The sequence below is a fragment of the Thamnophis elegans genome, chromosome 13 (genome assembly GCF_009769535.1).
Source record: "Thamnophis elegans isolate rThaEle1 chromosome 13, rThaEle1.pri, whole genome shotgun sequence".
NCBI lineage: Eukaryota > Metazoa > Chordata > Lepidosauria > Squamata > Colubridae > Thamnophis > Thamnophis elegans.
In genome coordinates this window covers 19,422,977-19,444,552 of record NC_045553.1, presented here as the reverse complement: position 1 = coordinate 19,444,552, position 21,576 = coordinate 19,422,977, and the positions used below count along the sequence as shown (strand labels likewise).

Here is a 21,576-nt window from a genome sequence, read left to right as displayed (position 1 = left end):
TAAATTTCCCCATTTCAAAACATGTAATTCCACTTTTATTTATTTAATGTACATTGTAAATCTTTATAGTGTATTGAAGGCCATAGAAAAGTTAAACAATACAATGATACTTACAGAGCAGTACAGATCAAAACTGAAAAGCCAATAATATTTAGTGGAATGATGTCTAAATCAAGATCTGAGAAAGCTTGATTGCAAATATGAACTGTGTCTAAGGGAGAAGAAGGCTGGTGGGTTTCCTTTGGTTGCAAACAGGGTAACTGGGTTGGGGTGAATCCAGAGATTGGCCTTAAAACATTTTCATGACCAAACTGAGTAATGTCATCAGTGCCAGAAGGGAGTAGGTTAGAGCAAGCCCTACTCCCTTCTAGCACTGATGATGTTACCTAGTTTGGTATGAAATGTCTGCAAGAAAACAGTCAAGCTCGGAGAGCACCAAGGAGCCCTCATTTCAACCCTGAGCTACAAATATTCTCTTCTAGCTGTAGATTTTTTTTGGGATACAGCTCATGTCTCTGGTATTGGAGGCAGCACATAAATGTCACTTGCCTTTTGATTTTGATCTGGTTGTGATGCCTTTGCTCTACATAGATTGGAGTAAAGGCTTTGGCAAACCCAAACCATTGGGTGGTTGGATTTTCTAAAGTTGCATTTCTACCTTTTCAGCTCTTTGACTACATTGCTGACTGTTTGGCTAACTTCATGGAGCAGCTGCAAATAAAGGACAGGAAGCTGCCCCTGGGCTTTACCTTCTCCTTTCCCTGCCACCAGACCAAACTGGACGAAGTAAGTGAGATTTATGTTTCTGAGACACAAATGTGTTAGACCTTCTCCCACATGTGTCCAGCTCTGGCCCAGAGATCCTCTGGCAGCCTCGTTTCCTGCCGGGTCCCCTCGTGCCCAGTCTGTGAATGAGAGGGGCTTCATCTGTCCATAGCTAGTCCTGACATCACAGTTGGGCTTCCTCCTTTGAGGCACATTCAGAGCATCTGCCTGGTGTATAAAATCAATTATGCCGGAGCACCTCTTACATCAGAGGCCCAGTTGGGGTGGGGGGAAGAAGTGGGTGATATGGGGGGAGGGAGTCCTTATGGCTGGTTGGGACTGAGGTGGGCATGGCCCCTCACCGGAGCTCCCCAATCAGTCTTGTCTTCCACCGCCGGGTGATGGGTTGTGCCAGGGATCTGTGGGAGCCGTGCAATACACCAGGCTGATCAGACCGCACTTCCCTTGGGCTGCTGTGGCCCCAAGAGAGGCAGAGCGTAGAGCTGAAACAGCGTAATGGAGGAGTGCTGGGAAGGGCCCAAGGGCTCCTGGGGCCTTTGGAATGTGCAGGAAAGGGAGGAAAATCGCCGCTTGGCATTCAGCCCCTTGGAGATGCTGGGCTTTGCTGCACTTTATTCCACTTGGGTGCTGGCAGAAAGGGGCGCAGGAGGAGGGATGGAGAGACTGCAGCCAAATGAAGTCCCACTTGAAAGTGGGAACAATTTTTTTCTCACATTTTTTTTATTCTGCTCCAATCTACAGAGTCTGGGTGATATTCAGCAGAATTAAAATAAAAAAGAAATATTTAATAAAGACTCCCAAATGCCCACCAGAAACATTCAGTCATGGTTTAAACCATGGTTTAAATAACAACTCCTCCTCCAGATACATGGACTTCAACTTCCTCGGGGAAGATTTCTCCATAGCACCTGTACAGGCTGAGCCGTTCTGGGAATTGAAGTCAGCACTTCTCGGATGGGGGTATCTTGTCAGAGCAGATTGTTCTTGGACACGGGGAGCAGAGCCCCTGTCACGTTAAGGGGAATTCCTTGTCACTTTTACCCTTTTCTCAATCAGAGCATCTTGGATACGTGGACCAAAGGATTCAAGTGCAGTGGTGTGGAAGGGAAGGACGTGGTTTCGCTTCTACGGACAGCTATAAAGAAGCGAGGGGTAATTAAAGTCCGATCTTTCTCCAGCTTGAGATTCTAGAGAGGCCCTAGATTTCCCTGGGGATCTGTTAGCAGGGTCACGGGGCCTTCTGGAATCCTCCCATAGGTGGTCAGTGGGCATGCTGTTTTCTTTAAAATTGTTTGGAAAAGAGTGCAAAACCCCTTCATGCCGTGATAACAGCCAGCTCAAAAATGTTTCTGTGTGCACCATGAAGAAACGACACATTCACTCCAACCCTTCCAGCTTTCTGCCGTTTGCGCAGAGATTGCGAGGTGGCTTAGGCCCGCAAGGGGCCTGGCATCGCCTGCATGTGGGGGTGGCCAGGAGCTCTCTTTGCAGCAGCAGCCGCAGCGGCATCGGCACCTGCCCTGTGCTTCATGCAAGGAAAGTCCCCTGGGAGTGGCTGGAAGGGAAGGCAGCTATTGCACGGAGAGAAGGAGAGCAGGGTCCTTCCACAGCATCTGCCATGGACTCCTTGATCTCCAGAACTTTGCTGCTTTACCATTAAGTCCCAGCACAAAGCCAACTGGGCCCCACTGGCCTGCTCCATCTTGTGCTGCTCCTGCTTCCAAGGCCTGGGAGGAGCCCTGGGTGGCAACTGGATTGTGTAGCTCTCACTCAGCGCTTCCTTTTCCCAATTCCTGCGTTACAGGACTTTGAAATTGACGTTGTAGCTGTGGTGAATGACACCGTTGGGACAATGATGACCTGTGGCTATGACGACCAGAACTGTGAAGTTGGACTTATTATTGGTAAGGGAGTCTATTTAGGCATAAGGAGGCCAAGCAGATCCCCTTTCCCACTTCTGTGGAAAGCCTGTGCCAGTCGAGAAGCAGAAACCAATTTTGGCCCCATTAGAGGCTCCCTCCCCCTTAGATTCGTACCCCACATGGTGTCTGCCAGGACTCCTGGTTTAAGTGGGGTCTTGTCTCTACCCATCAGTGTGACTGGTGCTTCTCGACAAAAGATCCACCACATGTGTCCGAATGTCCATCAAGAGCTTCTACCAGCCCAGTGTCTGATTTTTGCAACATAGACCACCCTGTCCTTGAATGGCTGGCTGGACTGGACATTAACATTTGAACTACTATAGGTTCATGTATTTGCTATATGCTAAGTAATAAACAAATCCCCCTTAGACTTCATCTGCTCAGCTCCGGGCATCTGCTTTATGACAAGAGCTTTTCTGTTGCCCGTCGCTCTGGCCCTGAAGTCCTCTTGGCTTCCGACTTGCCTTCTCCCCCATAGGAACTGGGTCAAATGCTTGCTACATGGAGGAGATGCGCCACATAGAGACAGTGGAGGGCGACGAGGGCCGCATGTGCATCAACATGGAGTGGGGAGCTTTCGGAGATGATGGATCCCTCAAGGACATCCGGACAGAGTTTGACCAAGGGATTGACATGGGCTCCCTGAATCCTGGCAAGCAGCTGTAAGTGGAAGGTCTTGGCCCCAGCCAGAAGGTGTTCCCAGATGTGGGGCTCCTCCAGTCTGAGGAGGCCAGGCAGTTCAGGCCTTGTGAGCTTTTCCAGGCCCAAGATGGACTTACAAGGCTGAAACGGAGGGTCCGTTTCCCTTCTGCGGCCCTCAGTGATTAAAAGGAACTTGGGAGATCAAATGTATGATTGCACCTTCCTGGAACTCTTTAGGATGGGATGGGAACATCTGTTTTTATGAAAGATGATTCTCACTGCATTTCCCTGGAGATGATGATTTACACACAGATTCTCTGTGCCTGGCCAGTGGGCTCCACCATGTGTGACATGCTGAGCGATCCGCCATCTGAAACCTGCCAATCTCTTTGAGGCTGATTGTGCTCCTTCCCTCTCTCATGGCAGGTTTGAGAAGATGATCAGCGGCCTCTACATGGGAGAGCTGGTCAGGCTCATCCTGGTGAAGATGGCCAAGGAGAAGCTGCTCTTCAACGGGAAGGTCCCCGACAATCTGAGGAAGAAAGGCTGCTTTGAGACCAGATACGTCTCTGCCATCGAAAAGTGAGTGGCGGGTCAGGGCCAGGAGCCCTTTGTCCTCCAAGAACCCATCAGACAGGGAGGAGCCGAGGCAAGCACGTCCTTGGCTGACCCCAGGAATGCCTGGAAATGAGGCCCAGACCATTGAGCATCCTGGCTGTAGACCCTGAGGGCAACCAACCGCCCCCCATCCAAAGAGAGAGATTCTTGTATGGAAGAGAAAGAATAGTCTTTATTGGCCAAGTGGGATTGGACACACAAGGAATTTGTCTCCGGTGCAGAAGCTGTCAGTGTACATACACAACAAACAGCAAGTGATCAATCATGATCATAAGTCTTCACAAGTCATGAGATGCAACACTCAGTGAAATATCTTATTTAGGATATGAAATAAGAATATATTAGTTAGGAGGCTGGTCTGCTGTTATCTCACTGGTTTTCTTCTAGCAGCATTTTAATGGTGATCTGCATGGAAGGCAGCCTTGGATTCGTCCTGTCGGCTTGGTCTCCTGCGTGTCTTCGGCAGGTTTGGACCTTGGCCCGGCCAGACAGAGCAGGCACACAGAGCTTAGGGGGTGAGCTAAGGCCCTGAAGGTCCCTGGGGATTAAGCCAATGGTTCCTCCCCAGGCTGGCCTACTTCACAGGGTTGTTGTGGGGAAAACAAAGCAATAGGAGTGTTGTGTAAGCTTTCCTGGAATTCCTAAATGAAGGCCGGGATAGAAGCCCACCTCCAGGCAAATAACTAGATGGGTAGGAATCCCCTGGGCTCCCTGAGCCTCACATGCCAAGGAGCTGTGGCTGGAAGGAAGTGCAGATGGATGGCCCTTCCATGGGCGCCAAAGGAGGGTTAGGAAGGACCCTGCAGCTCATCCCTACTTAGGGCAGGAATCCCCCATTCATCCCGACCGGTGTCTGTCTAGCATTGCAGCCGAGCAGGGCTGAAAATGTCATGAAGGATAGATCAAGGGGTGGAGGGGGGCTGCAGGATTTGGCCATCCCAGAGAGGATTTGGGTAGAGACGGAGGCATGCAGCGTGCCAGGGAGAGGCCTTTTGGGCTGGCCAGGACTTAGCCCGGTTCCTTCTCTAACCTCTCAGGGAGAAAGAAGGCATCTCAAAAGCCCGCACCATCCTGCAGCAGCTGGGCCTGGAGCCTTCCCACGAGGAGTGCGTGGCCACCCAGCGAGTCTGCGAGATTGTCTCCACCCGTTCAGCCAGCCTCTGCGGGGCTGCTCTGGCCGCCGTGCTCCAGCGCCTGAAGGAGAACAGGGGGGTCAACTGGCTGCGCACCACCGTCGGGGTCGATGGCACTGTCTACAAAAAGCACCCCCAGTAAGTGGGCCCTGGAGACCCAGCTGGGGAGACTCCGAGTGGGTGAAGGTAGCGGGTCGTAGCTAGGCAGCATCCTCGCTGGGGACTCCATTTGAGGTCCAGAGGGAGAGGGTATTGTTGAAGGAGCAAGCCAAATTCCTTCCTTCCTTTCCTTTTTCTCCTCCTGTCCTGGACTCTGTAGTTCCTTGGCTCACTTACTGAGTTTGGAGGGCCAAAGTGACCCATGTAATTACAGGCAGAAATGAACGGTATGGGTGTCATATCCATATCTCACAATCTCGGGTGAGCTCAGAGACCACAGTGGAGCGTCACCATCCTCACCCTGATCCTGGTGCCCTCCAAGATGCCCTGGGAGAGAAGTGGCAGCCAGAAGGCAGATGTTTGCAGGGCTGTTCTGGTCTGCATTGGGGGGCAGCTGACATTCCCGTTAGAGAGGCTGTTTTAGAGAGGCGGCCGTCTGCTTTTAAACCTGAGTGTGCAAGACTGGAAAGGGTCTCCCTGAGCAGCAGCTGCCTTCACGGCGCCCTCCAAGTCAAATCTCCCCTTTTGCTCCAGCCCGTGGCAAGGGGAGGCTTCGGCAGGGAGTGCTGCAACAACCCTCTTCTCCATCTTTCTCCCGCACAGTTTTGCCCGCCGCCTTCACAAAGTGGTACGTCACCTCCTGTCTGGCCATGAAATCCGATTCGTCCGGTCAGAAGATGGCAGTGGCAAGGGAGCCGCCATGGTGACGGCAGTGGCGTATCGGCTGGCTGCCCAGCATAAGGCCCGCCAGAAGATCCTCCACCCTCTCCGGCTCAGCCAGCAGCAGCTGCTGGAGGTGAAGAGGAGGATGCAGCGAGAGATGGAGCTGGGCCTTGCCCAGAAGACGCACACCGAGGCCACCGTGAAGATGCTGCCCACCTATGTGTGTGCCACTCCGGATGGGACGGGTAAGGAGGCCCCGGGGAGCCCCGCTGGAGCAGGGGGGAGGTATGGCCAGGATCCCATAGCCCGCTTGTGAGTGATGCAAATGGCAGGACACACCTAACTTCCATGATGAGACCGTGATGCTCCTGATTCCTCCAGGTGCCCATGTAACAAATCACAAAAAAAAAACCCCACCCAAGCCAGGTTTAGCCTACACAGCTATCGGAATGCTGTGACCCTGTTGGATAAGTTTGAAGAACTGAAGCTGCTTCCTCTCTCTCATCGTGGCTTCCTGGATATCTGCTCTTGCCAGAGATTTCCTTGTGGACTGTGTCCTTGGAACAGATTTTATTTGTTCCCTCAAAGCATCGCTGGGGCAGAGGCCAACCTGTGTTGGCCTCTACTGGAGCCCCTTAGTGGCCCTTCCGACGGGAGGGAGGGAGTTTTCTCGCTTGCCCTCTGAATGGTTTTGCGCATGACCTGGAACAAAGTACACCGCCTACACAGGTGCCTTCCAGGTCTCATTCCCAGCAGCAGCCCCAAGTGCCATCCTCTTTTAGAGTTTTGCAAGGTGCTGCTGTCGGTGCATCTGGAGGCCGTCGTGGAGACCAACATCTAAGGATGCCATGGGTCTCCTCCTCCACCTCCCACCGTTGTGGCAACTTTTGGGCTTTGCAGAACGAGGCTTAGGAGTTCTCCTGATGTTTTGGAATGTCTGGGTGGAGCAATGATGGTTGTAAAAGGACCTGGATTTTGGTTTCAGAAAAAGGAGACTTCCTGGCCTTGGACCTGGGCGGCACCAACTTCCGGGTGCTTCTGGTGCGCATACGAAATGGGATGCGGCGCAGCGTGGAGATGCACAACAAGATCTACACAATTTCAGAAGATGTTATGCAGGGCACAGGAGAGGAAGTATGGGATCCTTGGAAGAGTGGGAGGGGGTTTCAACAGATGAAGAAGTCCAGAGGGGCCTCCCTGGCAGCTCAAAGCATCTTGGCTTCAGGGTCTCTGGAAGGGCTGGGAGGCACTAGGAGAAGCAGTCTACTGCCAGGGGTCGCTCTGGGAGGCATTGCCAAAATCAAGCAAATAGTTCTTGATCTTTGGTTTAAGCAATGTTGGAAATTACGATGGCCTTGGAGGGTGCTTTACGATCGATAAAGCACTCCTGACTCTTGCAGAGGGTTATAAAGCATCTTACCTGTGGCCACATGATTGGATGAAGTTCAGTGGTGAGAAAGATTTTGCACATAGACAAGAAAAGCCAAAGCTACAGCTACAGATTAGGTGAAACCTGGTTCAAGAGCAGTAACTTTGAGGGGGATCTTGGAGTCCTAGTGAGTAATTCAGTGAGCCAGCTGTCTGCAGAAGCTGCTGCCAAAAAAGCTGCAACTCTCAGCTCTGCCCCTTGTTTCTCCTGGCAGCTCTTCGATCACATCGTCAGTTGCATTTCGGACTTCCTGGAGTACATGGGGATGAAGGGGGCTTCGCTTCCCTTGGGATTTACCTTCTCCTTCCCTTGTCAGCAAAAGAGACTGGATGAGGTACGTCTTCCCCTGCTGCTTCCAAAGTGTGTGTGTGTGTGTCTGTGTGTTGCTTGTGGGCAGCTCCAATGACGAAACAGGACCAGGCAGCCCAAGGTATTAAGTTGGGTTAAAAGGCAATGAAAGCAAAAAGTATCAATAAGATCATTAGAATTGGTCAAGAAAGGACCAGGAAGGTTAGATAGTTAATTGATTCAGATACCTCCCTGGCCCCCCCAGTTGCCCGAGGGAAGGAGAACCCAAAGTCCTGAGGGCTGTTGGAAGAAGCCTTTCTCCATAATTTTCCTAAAACCAGCAGGGAAGGAGCCTGTTGAGAAGGGGGCAGGGTGGGGCTGGGGCTGCTCTTTGGTTGGATTTCAGGATAGCATTAGCCCAGCCAGCCAAGGCAGTCTGGTCAACTGGCCATAGATCAGTCTTAGGCAAGCCTTGGATTTCTGAGGGACGGGAGCAAGGAGGGAGATCCGGCCCTGAGCAGGGATGTTTTCCATCCACCTTGTGTATTACGTCTTTCCAAACACCTGGATTACCCAGAGGAGAGACTTTGCATGTGTGGATGGGCTGCCTCCTTTGGCCAGTGCAGGAGCTCTGCTGAGTCAAGCAGGGAAGCCTCTGGATGCAGCAGCTGGAAACACGCCCAGTTTGGTTGCTTATTACAGTTGCAGCTGTTTAGAGCAGCTTAAAAGTCAGCTGGGTAGATTTGAGCCTAACCTGAGGCCAGGCAGATAAAGTTGTTGGTAGATGATCTCGAGATGGGAACTGATTTCTGTGTTCCTTTCCTCCTTATTTCTCTCCCTCTCCCACTCTCCCTCTCTCTCTTCCCCCCCCCTCTCCCTCTCAGGGCATTCTCCTGCAATGGACCAAGGGCTTCAGCGCTTCTGGCTGCGAAGGAGAAGACGTTGTGGGGCTACTGAAGGAAGCTATCCTCAGAAGAAAGGTACATCTCCAGATGGGTCTTTCCAATCACAAAATTTATTTATTTATTTATTTGTCAACAAGTACAAGGAAACAAGTATGAAACATGAAAAAAATGGCACACATAAATGGACATAAATAAGCAAAACATAGCCATAAACACATAAAAAGACTACATATAAACGGGGACAGTAGGACAAGGAGGGGAGGCACTCTGGTGCGCTTATGCACGCTCTCTTAGATCCATTTGATCAAAATTGATCCATTTTGGAAAGAAACAAAACCAAAGGAGTGATATTTGGAATATTCTTCATGTGGTTGACTAATTTTGATTTCTAATTCCTTTTTACATCAGGGTAGTTTCATGTTCCTTCATAGAATTTCAGAATTGGAAGGGACCTTATAGGACATCTAGTCCAGCCCCCTACTCAGTCATTTCTGACAAGTGGCTGTCCAGTCTCTTCTTCAAAGCTTCCGGACTCCCTTTTTCTTTATTCTCCTTAGGAGTGTGAACTAGATGTGGCAGCTTTGGTGAATGATACAGTGGGCACCATGATGAGTTGTGGGTATGAAGACCCTTTTTGTGAAGTGGGGCTCATTGTTGGTAAGTACCAAATTTTGGTTGTTAAAGCAGTGATTTAATTGAGGGAGGGGATTCTGCCCTCTTCCATACCAAGAACATCGTCCATGGGCACCTTCTTCATGAAGGAAGCCAACCAGATGGAGATCCATTTTGTCCTTCCGTTTGGATGAAAGTGGCTGTGGGTGAGAGGCTGAGCTCTTCTCTGGTTGGCGGTCATGCTCAGCCCCGCTCTGGGTCCTGGATCCAGGGGTTCGTAGGCTTCAGAGCCATCTCATTTAGGGAGAATCAAATGAATATATCAAACAATAGAACAAAATCCAACTCTCTGAATTCTAAACTTGCTGGAGTCGTTGCCCGCTGAAGGCTGGGCTGAAGATGCTCCCCTTGGAGTCTCCTGTCCTCATTTTTCCCTTCCTCCCAGGAACTGTAGACCCTCAACTGTGTGATTAGGATGTGTCATGTGCTTCATACAACAAGAGAAAACCATACCAGTGTAAAGAAACACAAATGGGTTAATATTTCAAAATGGAATATATTTCATAAAATACAAAATGTATTAAGTAGTTCCTCCTTCTGGAATTCTCTGAAGCTGCTTGGTGGCCCTATAAAAAGGACTACAGAGCAGATGTGGGTTGCTCCCAGTTCGGCCCAGATCAGGCAAAATGGTGGTGGTGGCGCAGGGAGGCTCTGCCCACCAGCCTGGACACTTCTCTGCATGTACAGAAGCATTGTGAGCATGAGTGAGCCAGTAGCCCCGGGATTTGCAACCCACCTCTGGTACAGAGATGACCTTATATAAAATATGTGGCACCTATTAATAGAACCTGAGGTTAGCCTAGGAAAACAGAGGCGTGTGAACAAAAGAAAAGCTACCCTTTTGTTACTTTTGGCATAAGGGGGAGTGGAGGGGAAATATAGTCCGGCTTTCGAGATCCTGTATTAGATCCTATGCCAGTTAACCCAGAGTTTGCGCAACGTGTGTCTTGGGGAAGCTGCTCCTGGTCTTTGCAGCTTGTCTGTTCATGGCATCTGAGGGCAAGGGCTTGGCTTCTTGCTGAGCTGATCTACCTCTGCAGTTGACGCTTGGAGGGATAGGAGTTCTTCTTGGTGACGGAGCCTCGCACCTGGGCATTCCCTGCCACATTGGCACATTTGGCCATATGGTCCATGTCACCTTTTCTACCTTCTACCTCTTTGTCCTAAAGCAGCAGCTGTTCCTTTGGCCTCTGAGATTCTCTCCTGTTGCTTTTCCAGGAACTGGCACCAATGCCTGCTACATGGAGGAGCTGAGGAACGTGGAGCTGGTGGCTGGGGACCAAGGCAGGATGTGTGTCAATATGGAGTGGGGGGCCTTTGGGGACAACGGCTGTCTGGATTACCTCTGGACAGAGTTTGATGCCACCGTGGATGAGAACTCCCTCAACCCTGGGAAGCAACGGTGGGTGAGCTTGGGGCCATTATTTTCCTCCAGGCTTAGCAGGCACACAAAGAAGTGCATGAGGGAGGGGATCCACTCTCCCTGATCTACCTGGACCTTCCTTGCTAGATTCCCACAAGATGTCTATATTCTACTGAAACAGGATTGGTTGGTTCCACATTTGGGGGGGGGGGGCAGCCACTGTCAGAGCGCATGATGCAAACAGGGTCCTATTCTAAGCTATAATGTGGTTTATTTAGTTGAGCCTTACGTGTTGAGCAGTAATGAGGTTTTATTAACCGAAGTTTAACATGCGAGTTGGTGTCCTTCAGCATTCACAAGCTCATTCTCCCTCCCAACATTTCAGATTTGAGAAGATGATCAGTGGGATGTACCTGGGAGAAATTGTCCGCAATATCCTGATTGATTTCACCAAGAAAGGACTTCTCTTCCGTGGGAGAATCTCTGAACGGCTAAAAACCAAAGGGATCTTTAAGACCAAGTTCCTGTCTCAAATTGAGAGGTGAGAGCCAGTCAGACCTGATCGGGATCTGGGCCCAGAATCTCCACTGGCCACAAGCAGAGAAGAGTGTGGCGGAAATGGCTGGTGGCCTCTTCCCCTTCTTGGATTTTCCTTGGGCTCCCCTGGAGGGGCAAAATTCTTATTTATTATGGGATGAGCAAAAGGATGGGTGAGCTGCTTCCTTCAGAAGGACTGCTGCCTCCTAGTGGCCAGGTTTACTTACCCTTCTACAGCCTTTCCCAATCACCAGGTAGTTTCTAGGACTACAAATCCCATAACATCTGACCCAGCCAAGTTGGAGAAGGTTGGTGCAGTATTTCCATGGGAGCAGTTGTATTCTGTCCTAAAGTTGGAGTAGAATTGTAGCAGAGCTAAGGGTATTTTCCCCCCTTCTCTTTATGTTATGTAGTATTTGAATCATGCAATGAACACGCATGATACTTATTGCTATTTTCTTCCAACATGAGGTGGAAAAGGCAGTGATTTTTTTTCTGCTATATATTCTTAGTGTAAAGCAAACACACAAAAAGATAAGTGCACATATATATCGTAGATATACGCATCACACACACACATGTTTTACCAGAGCATCAAATGGATTATTTCCTGTGGAAATAAGTCATTGACCAGGTGGAAGGTCAGAGCAGTTCTTTGAAAGAAAGGCAGGTGGATGGGCAATGCAATATCCTTAGTGGCTGCTGAGATGCAGAGCTTTCAGGTTCATCATCAGTGAATTGGAAACTGTGATTGGATTTTTTTTTTCCTGTAAATGTGTTTTTATTTTCCATTTCATTTTCGTACAGTCACACATATACTGTGCATAACCCGGGCCATATAACATTAAACATTAAACACAGCCATTCCTCTTGTCGACAATACCCCCCAAAATAGAAACCCAATGTACCTCTTTGACCCTCCATAACCCTTTCTTTCGCCCCCCCTCCAACTTTCGAAACTGTGAAGTGACCTAAGATTGCGCTCATCTTGGTCACCCTTGGAATTTCCATTGGGCTCCATTTTGGCCACAAGCTGAGAGTTGAAGCCAGGGCAAGAGAGGGTCCTTCTGAACCCAGGGGTTGTTTTGTGTCAGAATGACGATGGGAGCCTGAGCCCAGGCAGGCCAGAACAGGAAAACCAAAACCACTTTTGCAAGTCTGCTTGTGCTGGGCCATTTCTCGCTTCTTCCATTCCTATGGATCAGGGAGCTGTTTGAGCCCCTTCCAGATGTTCTCTCACTGAATGGAACTGAAAGTGTATTCAGCCTCTTCTTACCTGTCCAGGTTATAAAATAGAATAACAGAGTTGGAGGGGACCTTGGAGGTCTTCTAGTCCACCCCCTGCTTAGGCAGGAAACCCTGCCTATACCTCTTCAGACACATGGTTGTCTAATCTCTAGGTGATGACTCCTGCACATCTCCACCAAAGTCCTCGTTCTGGCTTTCCAGCAGGATGGGCAAGACTCGCCTCTCCTTCTCCCCATCCAATTCCTAAACCTCTGTGCCCCATCTTGTGCCCCCAGTGATTGCCTGGCGCTGCTTCAGGTCCGTCACATCCTCCAGGACCTTGGTCTGAAGAGCACCTGTGACGACAGCATCATTGTGAAGGAGGTGTGCACTGTGATCGCTCGACGTGCCGCTCAGCTCTGTGGGGCAGGAGTGGCCGCGGTGGTAGACAAGATCCGAGAGAACCGACATTTGGACTCCCTTAAGGTCACCGTTGGTGTGGATGGCACCCTCTACAAACTGCATCCACAGTAGGTCCCTTTGCTTGGTGTGTGTGTGTTTGTGTGTGTGTGTGTGTGTGTGTGTGTGTGTGTGAGAGAGAGAGAGAGAGAGGGAGGGAGGGAGGGAGGGAGGGAGGGAGGTTTGGTGCTCTACAGCTGCATTTCTCACACTTGGCATCTTTAAGATGCATTGACCAATTTCCCAGCCAGCACCTGCAGACTTCAGTTCTCAGAATACTAGTGAGGGAATCCTGGGAGTTAAAGCTTCTTAAAGTTGCCAAAGATGAGCAACGCTGGCCTAAGACAAGAACTGCATGAGGTGGAAGGTAGAAGGCGGGGTGGGGGGCAGAAGGTGGCTTTCTGCTGCACCAGTTGGCCCCAGCACCTTCCGCCGTTTGCACGGAGGCATCCTTCATCTCTTTGGAAGCTTGGTCCTGCGCAGTGTAACCTGGTGTTGTGTCGTTCTGCAGTGTGATTGCACGTGATTTGCCATAACAAGAGATTACTGAATCTCTGTTTTCTCAGATATTTGGGGAGACATCTCTAAAGCAGACCCAGAAGTGATTTGTAGAAACAGTTCAAAGTGGAGGACTGCTGGCATTTTTTTTGCAAGGCCAAGAAAGAAAAATGAAAGCAAAAAAAGGCCCAACGGGGGGGGGGGAGGGGGGGGAGAGAAAGCCAGATGACCTCCTCTTCCTTTCTGCTCTCTCTGCAGCTTCTCCAAGGTGATGCAGGAAACCGTCAAGCAACTTTCGCCCAAGTGCGAGGTGTCCTTCCTCCAGTCTGAGGACGGCAGCGGGAAGGGGGCGGCCCTTATCGCTGCAGTGGCATGCCGGTTGCGGGAGGTTGGACAGCATTGAGAAGGGCCCCCAAATACGCAGATGGGGCCACCACTTCCTCCCTGCCAGGTCTCCAGACCATTCCGGGTAGAATCCTTGTGTCTTCCAAAATTGCTCCTGATAGAGCCCACCCAGGCCTCTTTGCACATAGATAGCAAGCCCTCCTGTAGAATACGGGCTTCTTCTTCCAGTTGACCTCTAAGAGCTGTTTGGTGTCCTTCAGCCACCTCTGATCCCCCTGTGGCTGTCTAACATCCAGAGCCACGTCCAGAGTAGAGCATAGCATAGCAGAACCACAGCCTTTTCTACTGAAGGCAGGGAATCTGCTTATACTGTGACTTCAACATTTGTAGTAGGATAACAAGCATCAGTGTGAGGAGAGCTGGGAGGTTCTCCAATCATGACTTTTGAGAAAAGCTTAGGGGGAGCTTTTGGGGGAGCAGAGGCTGGGACATCCCAGGGCCCCAAGAGGCTGCCTGTTGATCTTCCTCTGGGAAGCTGCCATGCCATCCAGCACATGGGCTGCCTGTGGCCTGGATGCCACTTTCTGCTGCAAACAAATCCCCCTCCCCCCAGTCACTCTGAAGGCTCCTTCCACCCCAAAGCTGGCAAAGGAACGTGTGGCCCCATCTGGGAGGGAGGGAGGGAGACGCTCCCTGGGCCCTTGAGGAGCTCCGCTTTTATTTTCCCTCACAACTTATAAGCCAGCACCTTAGTTTGCAGCTTCTTTCTGAATCAGCTTCTTTCTTGAGTTTTCATCTCTGCCAGGTTTGGGGCTGCAACCCCCACCCCTCTCTCCCCATCCCTGGTTCTTTGGGGGTGGGGGGAGGGAAGCCTCTTCCTCACCTCTTTCTTGGGGAAGCTGAAGTGCATTTTGAAGTTTTGAGGGCGAAGGGGGAGGAGGAGGAGAAAGCCCCCTCCAGACGTGAACCGTGGGCCTCCGAGAGAGGCCACTGCAGGGAAGCAGCCTCCGAAAAGCCAGGCGGGCAGCTGGGATGGCAGAGTCCCCTCTTGCCCTTCCATGGCCTCCTGCAGATGACAAGCTCCCCTTCCAGTTCTGAATCCAGGGACGGGATGGGCAGTTGCGAAGAGGGAAACAACGCTGCTGCTTTCCTCAGAGACCACGAGTGGCAAAGAGCCAACGACCCAAAACCTCTCTTTACGGCGGAAGACCTGTTTCACCAGAGTCAGACTTTGCTTGGGACACCCAGTACAATTTTGGTGGTCATTTTGAAGAGAAATTATTCTATTTTTTATCTCTCTATGTATGTATTTATATTTATGGCTTGGTTAACTGAAATGGAAATGTTCAAGAAAATATTCTATTTAAAAATACACTCCTATTCCTCTTTTAAGCATTTGAAATGATTGACTATTTTAGGAAAGCTTCAATCTTGCAATAAAGAGGAACCGTTCCAATCATCTTGTGTGGAAAAGACCAAATGAAAATTTGTGATGGGACAAATATTAAGTTTATCTATTTTTATACAAGGGAAAACAAAAGGAATAATCTAATGCCAAACCTTTTTGTGGAGACTTTACTGCAAATAATACCTCTCTGCTGAAATGATTGAAAACAATATTTGATCTACTGTAATTACAGAGAAAGTAATTCCCTATATATGTATTTTTCTATGGAATTTACATTCATGAGATTGTCGAGAATGTAGAAATACTTTGTATTTTCTTAGTAGTGTGCTGGGTTTAGAGAACAGCACCTTTTGCTTAATAAGATTGTTAACTTGAAAAAAAGACTTAGAAATAAAACCTCTTTTGTCAGACTTGGGTTTGCTGCCATCAGAAGGTGGGTTGCAGGGAGGCCCCAGGGCAGCCTTGGGAAGGCAGTAATAGTAATGGTGGTGGGTGAATCCTTTGGCAGAGCCCTGAGCTGGGACGTAATAGTAGGCTTCTGATTCTCACAATTTTATGTTATTGCTTTTGTGTTATTTAGAATTATTATTTATTAGTCACTTGAGACTCCTAAACAAAGAAAGAGACAGGACAGTTCAAACAGTATAGTCAGGTTTTCAGTCTTGAGTGGGAACTCTGAGTCTGTCTGTCTGCCTTGTGCATGAAGGGTCTCGAGTGAGCTGCTCTCCTGGGCCCCCTGCTAGGGGTGGCTTTCAGACCAGCACCCGGCTGTGGCTCCTCCAGCTCTTCCATGGAGCCCAAGAAAGCCTGGCCAGGCAATTGGAGGTGGGGGCTGTGGCAGGCATTGGGGGTGGGGTGAGGAGAAGCAGTGAAGTAAAATGATTAGCAAATCCAGATCCCTTCCAGTCGGGATTTAGGCCTGGCTACAGCATGGAAACCGCTTTGGTCGCGCTGACCGATGATCTCTGGAGAGCCAGGGATGGAGGTTATGCCTCCGTCCTAGTGCTCCTTGACCTCTCAGCGGCCTTCAATACTATCGACCATGGTATCCTTCTGTGCCGACTGCGGGAGGTGGGGATGGGAGGCACTTTTCTACGGTGGTTCTCCTCTTACCTCTCGGACAGGTCGCAGTCGGTGTTGGTCGGAGGGCAGAGATCGACCCCTAGGCCCCTGAATTATGGGGTGCCGCAGGGTTCGGTCCTGTCCCCCCTCCTGTTTAATATCTACATGAAGCCGCTGGGTGAGATCACTCGACGACACGGAATAAAATACCACCAATATGCGGACGATACACAGTTGTATCTGTCCGCCCCGTGCCAACTCAGTGAAGCGGTTGACGTGATGTGCCAGTGCCTCAAGGCTGTTAGGGCCTGGATGGGGGTTAACAAGCTTGTACTCAATCCGGATAAGACCGAGTGGCTGGTGTGTTTCCCTCCTACTAATTGGCCAAGTTTTCCATCTCTCAGGCTGGGGGGGGGTCAAACAGTACGCCCCTCAGACAGGGTTCGCAATTTGGGAGTCCTCCTGGACCCACAGCTGACTTTCGAACACCACCTGTCAGCTGTGACCAGGGGGGCATTTGCCCAGGTTCGCCTGGTGCACCAGTTGCGTCCCTACCTGAACCGGGAGGCCCTCACAACAGTCACTCGTGCCCTTGTGACCTCTAGACTGGACTACTGCAACGTGCTCTACATGGGGCAGCCCTTGAAGAGCATTCGGAGACTTCAGCTTGTCCAGAATGCAGCCGCGCGAGCTATCGTGGGTGTACCTCGGTTCACCCACGTAACACCTATCCTCCGCGAGCTGCACTGGCTGCCTATTGGTCTTCGGATACGCTTCAAGGCGCTAGTCGTCACTTATAAAGCCCTTCATGGTATTGGACCTGGGTACTTGAGAGACCGCCTGCTGCCAATTGCCTCCAATAGACCGATCAGATCCCACAGATTAGGCCTCCTCCGAATTCCATCCGCCGGCCAATGCCGACTGGCGACTACCTGGAGGAGGGCCTTCTCTGTGGCTGCTCCGACCCTCTGGAACGAGCTCCCCGTGGAGATTCGAACCCTCACCACCCTCCAGGCCTTCCGCAAAGCCCTTAAAACCTGGCTGTTCCGACAGGCCTGGGGCTAAAGAGCTTTTGCCCCCCTCCTCGAATGGTATGGTTGTTGTGTGTTTTTAAATTGTGTATTGTTATGTTCGTCTTTTTATCTCCTGTCTGTATCTCCTGTCCTGTTTTATCTCCTTCCCTGACCGAATTGTGAGCCGCCCTGAGTCCCCTTCGGGGAAAAGGGCGGCATATAAATGAAATAAATCAAATCAATCAAAATTGATTGATCAAATCAATCAATCAATCAATCAAATCATAAAAACCGGCTGTGTGTTGGAAATGGGCATAGTGAGGGGTAGGGTTGAAAAGGGGAGGGGCACAAAAAGTAGCACCATCAAAATTGTCTCTCTAAAATATATATATATAATTTTTATTAAAGATTAGAATTAGAAACAAAAACGCAAACTACAAATAATAAAGTATAGAAAAAAATCTATAAAGAACTACATATACACATGCAAAGGTGTGTGTGTGTCTCCGAGGGCTCCTTATTCCACTGTGGAGACAACTTCCTTCTCATGTGAGGGGAACCTTGGAGTCCAGGTGGCCGATCCCTTAAAGACGAGCCAGCCATGGGCGGCAGCAGCCAAAAATGCCAATACAATCCTTGATTGTATAAACAGGCATAGAATCAAAATCCCATGAAGTATTGGTACTATTTTTGAAGCTTTGGCCACATCTGGAATCCTGCATCCAGTTTTGGTCGTCACGTTACAAAAAAGATGCTGAGATTTTGGAAAAAGCTCAAAGAAGAGGAATAAGCGGAGCAGAAGATCCCAGGGCCTGGCAATGCTTGAAGTGTCTGGGGTTTATGCCACCATCAACACCTCCCGTTGCTAAATAGATGTCACACTTCTGCCAACATCCTGGGTGGAAACTGACCTCTTTGAGCACTGGGTGGCGCAGTGGCGCTTTCACATCCTTTGGCCAGGCTGTTCCAGAACAGTTGCTGAGGAATGCTGGCTAGCCAAATCCTGGCCAGTTGCCCCTGAGTCTCTGAGGCAGTCCTTGCCCAGCAACCTCCCTCCCCCCACAATAACCCTGACAAACTATTCTGGAATCCAGCTCCGGAGGAGAAACCAGGGTGAGATTCAACCAGGTGGCCACTGGTAGCTCTGCCTGAAACCTGGGGCTGCTGTCCGCGGCTGCAACTGGCTGTGGAGCAGTCGGTTTCTTTTCTAAACCGATTCGGCTCTTCAAGAACATGGGAGTTGAACCCCTCCGGAACTCATCCCCAAGGCTTGTAGCCTCTGCTCTAGGCTGGGCTCTCCTCTTGGGCCTCCTCTCTGGGCCAACACCCAATGGGGGTTCCTTCTGTAAGGCCGAGGGTCTATGGGCAGAGGGGGAATGTAGTCGTCTGTCAGGCAGAAAAGACCAGGGGACTATTGGAATTGAGGGTGTCCTAGAACTGCTACCGCTCCCTCCTCCTCCTCCCTCCTCAGTGGCCCCTGGTGGCCATTGGAGAGGGGGGGAATGTGATCGTCCTCAGAACCACCCATTCCGCTGTGCAAAGCAGCAATCTGTGACTGCGGGTGGCATCTCAGAAGCATGCCTGCCTGCCTTGTGCGGGGATTCTGCACCCTCCTTTTGATCGCATTAGCTGTTGTGCTTTAAAGAAGCGAGCTGTATATTTGACGTTGCGTATTTCTATGAGAGATTTTCTTCTACCCTCGGGCAGGCTCTGACTGGAACCTGCTGCTAACACGCATTCAATGTATCCCCAACATTTGACATGGATCCAAGAATGGCTCCCTTTCCCTCCCACTTTTGCCCCCTCCCCTTCCCCAGCAGAGAAAACGTGAACTCTGCTGAGTGGGAGTCTCATTTCCACATTAGCAAGAGCTGCTTTTAGAAGCTGTCCAAGCAGATGAATGTCATTTTGCTGTACAGCTTCTTGGGAGATGCTGAGCAAGGCAGCTGGCGGGAGGGGCGCTTTCTCCCACATTGCATCTGAAGTGGCAACGGCAGTGAAAATGCCACCCGGAGAACCTTCTCTTAGCTGAAAGGCAGCTCCTCAGAAGTGACAGGTCCTATTTTAGTTCTGCCTCATGTCACAGCAGCAAACGCATACTGAATCCTACTACTGTCAGGTGAGTCATTGAGATAAGCAATTATCAGAGTAACAGAATAGAGCTGGAAGGGACCTTGGAGGGGGTTGGATTAGGTCTTCTAATTCACCCCCCTGCTCAGGCAGGGAATCTATACCATTTCAGACAAATGACTGTCCAGCCTCTTCTTAAAAATCTCCAGTGATGGAGCACCCACAACTTCTGAAGGCAAGCAATGATTAGTTGTTCTCACTGTCAGGAAGTTTCTCCTTAGCTCTAGGTTGCTTCTCTCCTTGATTAGTTTCTATACATTGTTTCTTTACTTCTGGTGCTTTGGATAATAGGTTGACCCCCATTTCTTTGGGACAGCCCCTCAAATACTGGAAGACTGTCATCATGTCTCCCCTAGTCCCTTATTTTCACCAGATTAGATGTACCCAATTCCTGCAACCATTCTTCATACAGTATGTTTTAGTCTCCAGCCCCTAATCATTGTTGTGCTCTTTTCTGCACTCTTTCCAGAGACTCAATATATTTTTTATAATATGGTGACCAAAACTGGCTGCAGTGTTCTAAGTGTGGCTTTATTATGACTTTATAAAGCGGTATTAATACTTCACGTGATTAATGACTACACATTGAGTATGGTTTGTCGGCCAGTCACAAATTCATGTAGTGGGGATGCTGCTTATCCCACATTTATCTTTTCCAAGATCTTCCCAGGTATTGATGTCATGCTGATTAGTCTGTAGTTTCTTGGATCTGTTTCCCCCTCCTTTTTTTGAAGATGGGAACCACATCAGCGCTTTTCCAGTCCTCTAGAAATTACCTGATGCTCCAAGAACTTTGAAAGATATGATTTAATGTTTCTGAGATCTGCCAGCTCCTTCAAAACTCTGGGATGGAAAGAGCAATATTATCACTTCCTATGAATCTTGATACTATCCCTCTGTGGATGCAGCCTAGGACTGCATTGGCTTTCTTGGTGGCTGCAACGCACTGCTGGCTTCTACTTAAGCAGTGATCCACTGACTAGGAATCTTAGATCTCTCTCACAATTACTGCTGTTTAGCCTGTTCTATTCCTGTATTTGGTTTTTCTTGCCTATATTTTTCTCACCACTGAACTGAATCTTATTGGTTATAATATGATTTTGAATGATAAGAAATAAGACTTTGAATCTGAACAATAGAAAAGGAACTCTGGCTGGCTTACAGAATATTGTTGCTCATTTATCTTTTAATCTCATTTTTTTTTGAAAATCAATAAAATTATATTAAAATATTCAGAATCTGGTTTATAGGGGAAAAACAAAGTTGAATGAAATTGAATGAAGTGCAAATAGCGCTACATAAATTAGGTTTAAACAAAATGCAATTTTTAAAAAAAGCGAAGAACCAAAACTCATAACTCTATGAAGTGGATATCCGATGGGCCCTTGCAAACCTCAGTTTCCCGACCTCAGGAAAAAGTCTGACCTCAGGGGCATCTTGTTGGAACCTCCAAGCAGGGTATGAAATAATGGATTTGAGGGAGAAAGTGAGATCCCAACCGCTTTCTGGCAGTTCTTCTTCCCTTCACTGGAGGAGGTGTTCCAGCGAAGGCTGGAGGGTCATGCTTGAACTTGGATTCCTATGCTGAGAAGGGGGTTGGACTGGATGGTCTCGTGGTCCCCTTCCAGTTTTAAGGTCTGGAAGTCTAAGTATGTAGGATCCAGGTCCAGGTCAAAGGACCATTGCATGAGAGGAAGGAATAGAGGCCTCTTTTTAACAAGACTTTGATCCTCTGCAACACAGACAGACAAGGATGGTAAGAATAACAAAAAGGCTGCAGGGAATTTCTGACAGACACCGTCGTGTCTTCCTTGGCAATGAGTGTCTCTGAGTGGTATGGCTCTACGACTCTTGGTCACTGTTTCTTTCATGTTCTTTTTCTAATGGATGGTTTATTATATTCTCTATTATTAAAAAGATACTTCAATGTTGTACACCACCTGGAGGTGTTTTTCATGATGGATGGCACATTCTTATTTTAAATAAGTAACAATAATAAGTAAGAGCCAAGGTGGCGCAGTGGTTAAATGCAGCACTGCAGGCTACTGCTAGATCAGCAGGTCAGCGGTTCAAATCTCACCGGCTCAGGGTTGACTCAGCCTTCCATCCTTCCGAGGTGGGTAAAATGAGGACCCAGATTGTTGGGGGCAATATGCTGACTCTCTGTAAACCGCTTAGAGAGGCCTGAAAGGCCTATGAAGCGGTATATAAGTCTACTGCTATAAATAAGTAACAGCATCATAAATTTATGGGCGAGCAGATAAGGCTCATTAGATGAGCTGCAATGTAGAAGATGGCAGACTGGTTCTCTGGGGCT

General features: G+C 49.3%; 1 protein-coding gene across 3 annotated transcripts in view; it reads left to right on the top strand.

The window, feature by feature from the left end:
- The window catches only part of HK2 (hexokinase 2), a 31,162-nt gene extending 15,698 nt beyond the window's left edge, over positions 1-15,464 (top strand). For 2 of the 3 annotated variants that reach the window (XM_032229809.1, XM_032229808.1), the window contains exons 4-18: positions 667-786; positions 1,843-1,938; positions 2,591-2,690; positions 3,187-3,370; positions 3,777-3,932; positions 5,006-5,239; positions 5,864-6,168; positions 6,909-7,057; positions 7,567-7,686; positions 8,525-8,620; positions 9,103-9,202; positions 10,436-10,619; positions 10,966-11,121; positions 12,641-12,874; positions 13,560-15,464. In XM_032229809.1, the coding sequence (XP_032085700.1) occupies positions 667-786; positions 1,843-1,938; positions 2,591-2,690; positions 3,187-3,370; positions 3,777-3,932; positions 5,006-5,239; positions 5,864-6,168; positions 6,909-7,057; positions 7,567-7,686; positions 8,525-8,620; positions 9,103-9,202; positions 10,436-10,619; positions 10,966-11,121; positions 12,641-12,874; positions 13,560-13,704 (2,379 nt within the window). In that variant the 3' untranslated portion in view covers positions 13,705-15,464. Of the gene's footprint in view, positions 1-666; positions 787-1,842; positions 1,939-2,590; positions 2,691-3,186; positions 3,371-3,776; positions 3,933-5,005; positions 5,240-5,863; positions 6,169-6,908; positions 7,058-7,566; positions 7,687-8,524; positions 8,621-9,102; positions 9,203-10,435; positions 10,624-10,965; positions 11,122-12,640; positions 12,875-13,559 lie in introns of those variants that run through there. The other variant, XM_032229810.1, reaches the window with a different exon arrangement.
- Positions 15,465-21,576: the final 6,112 nt, after the last annotated feature.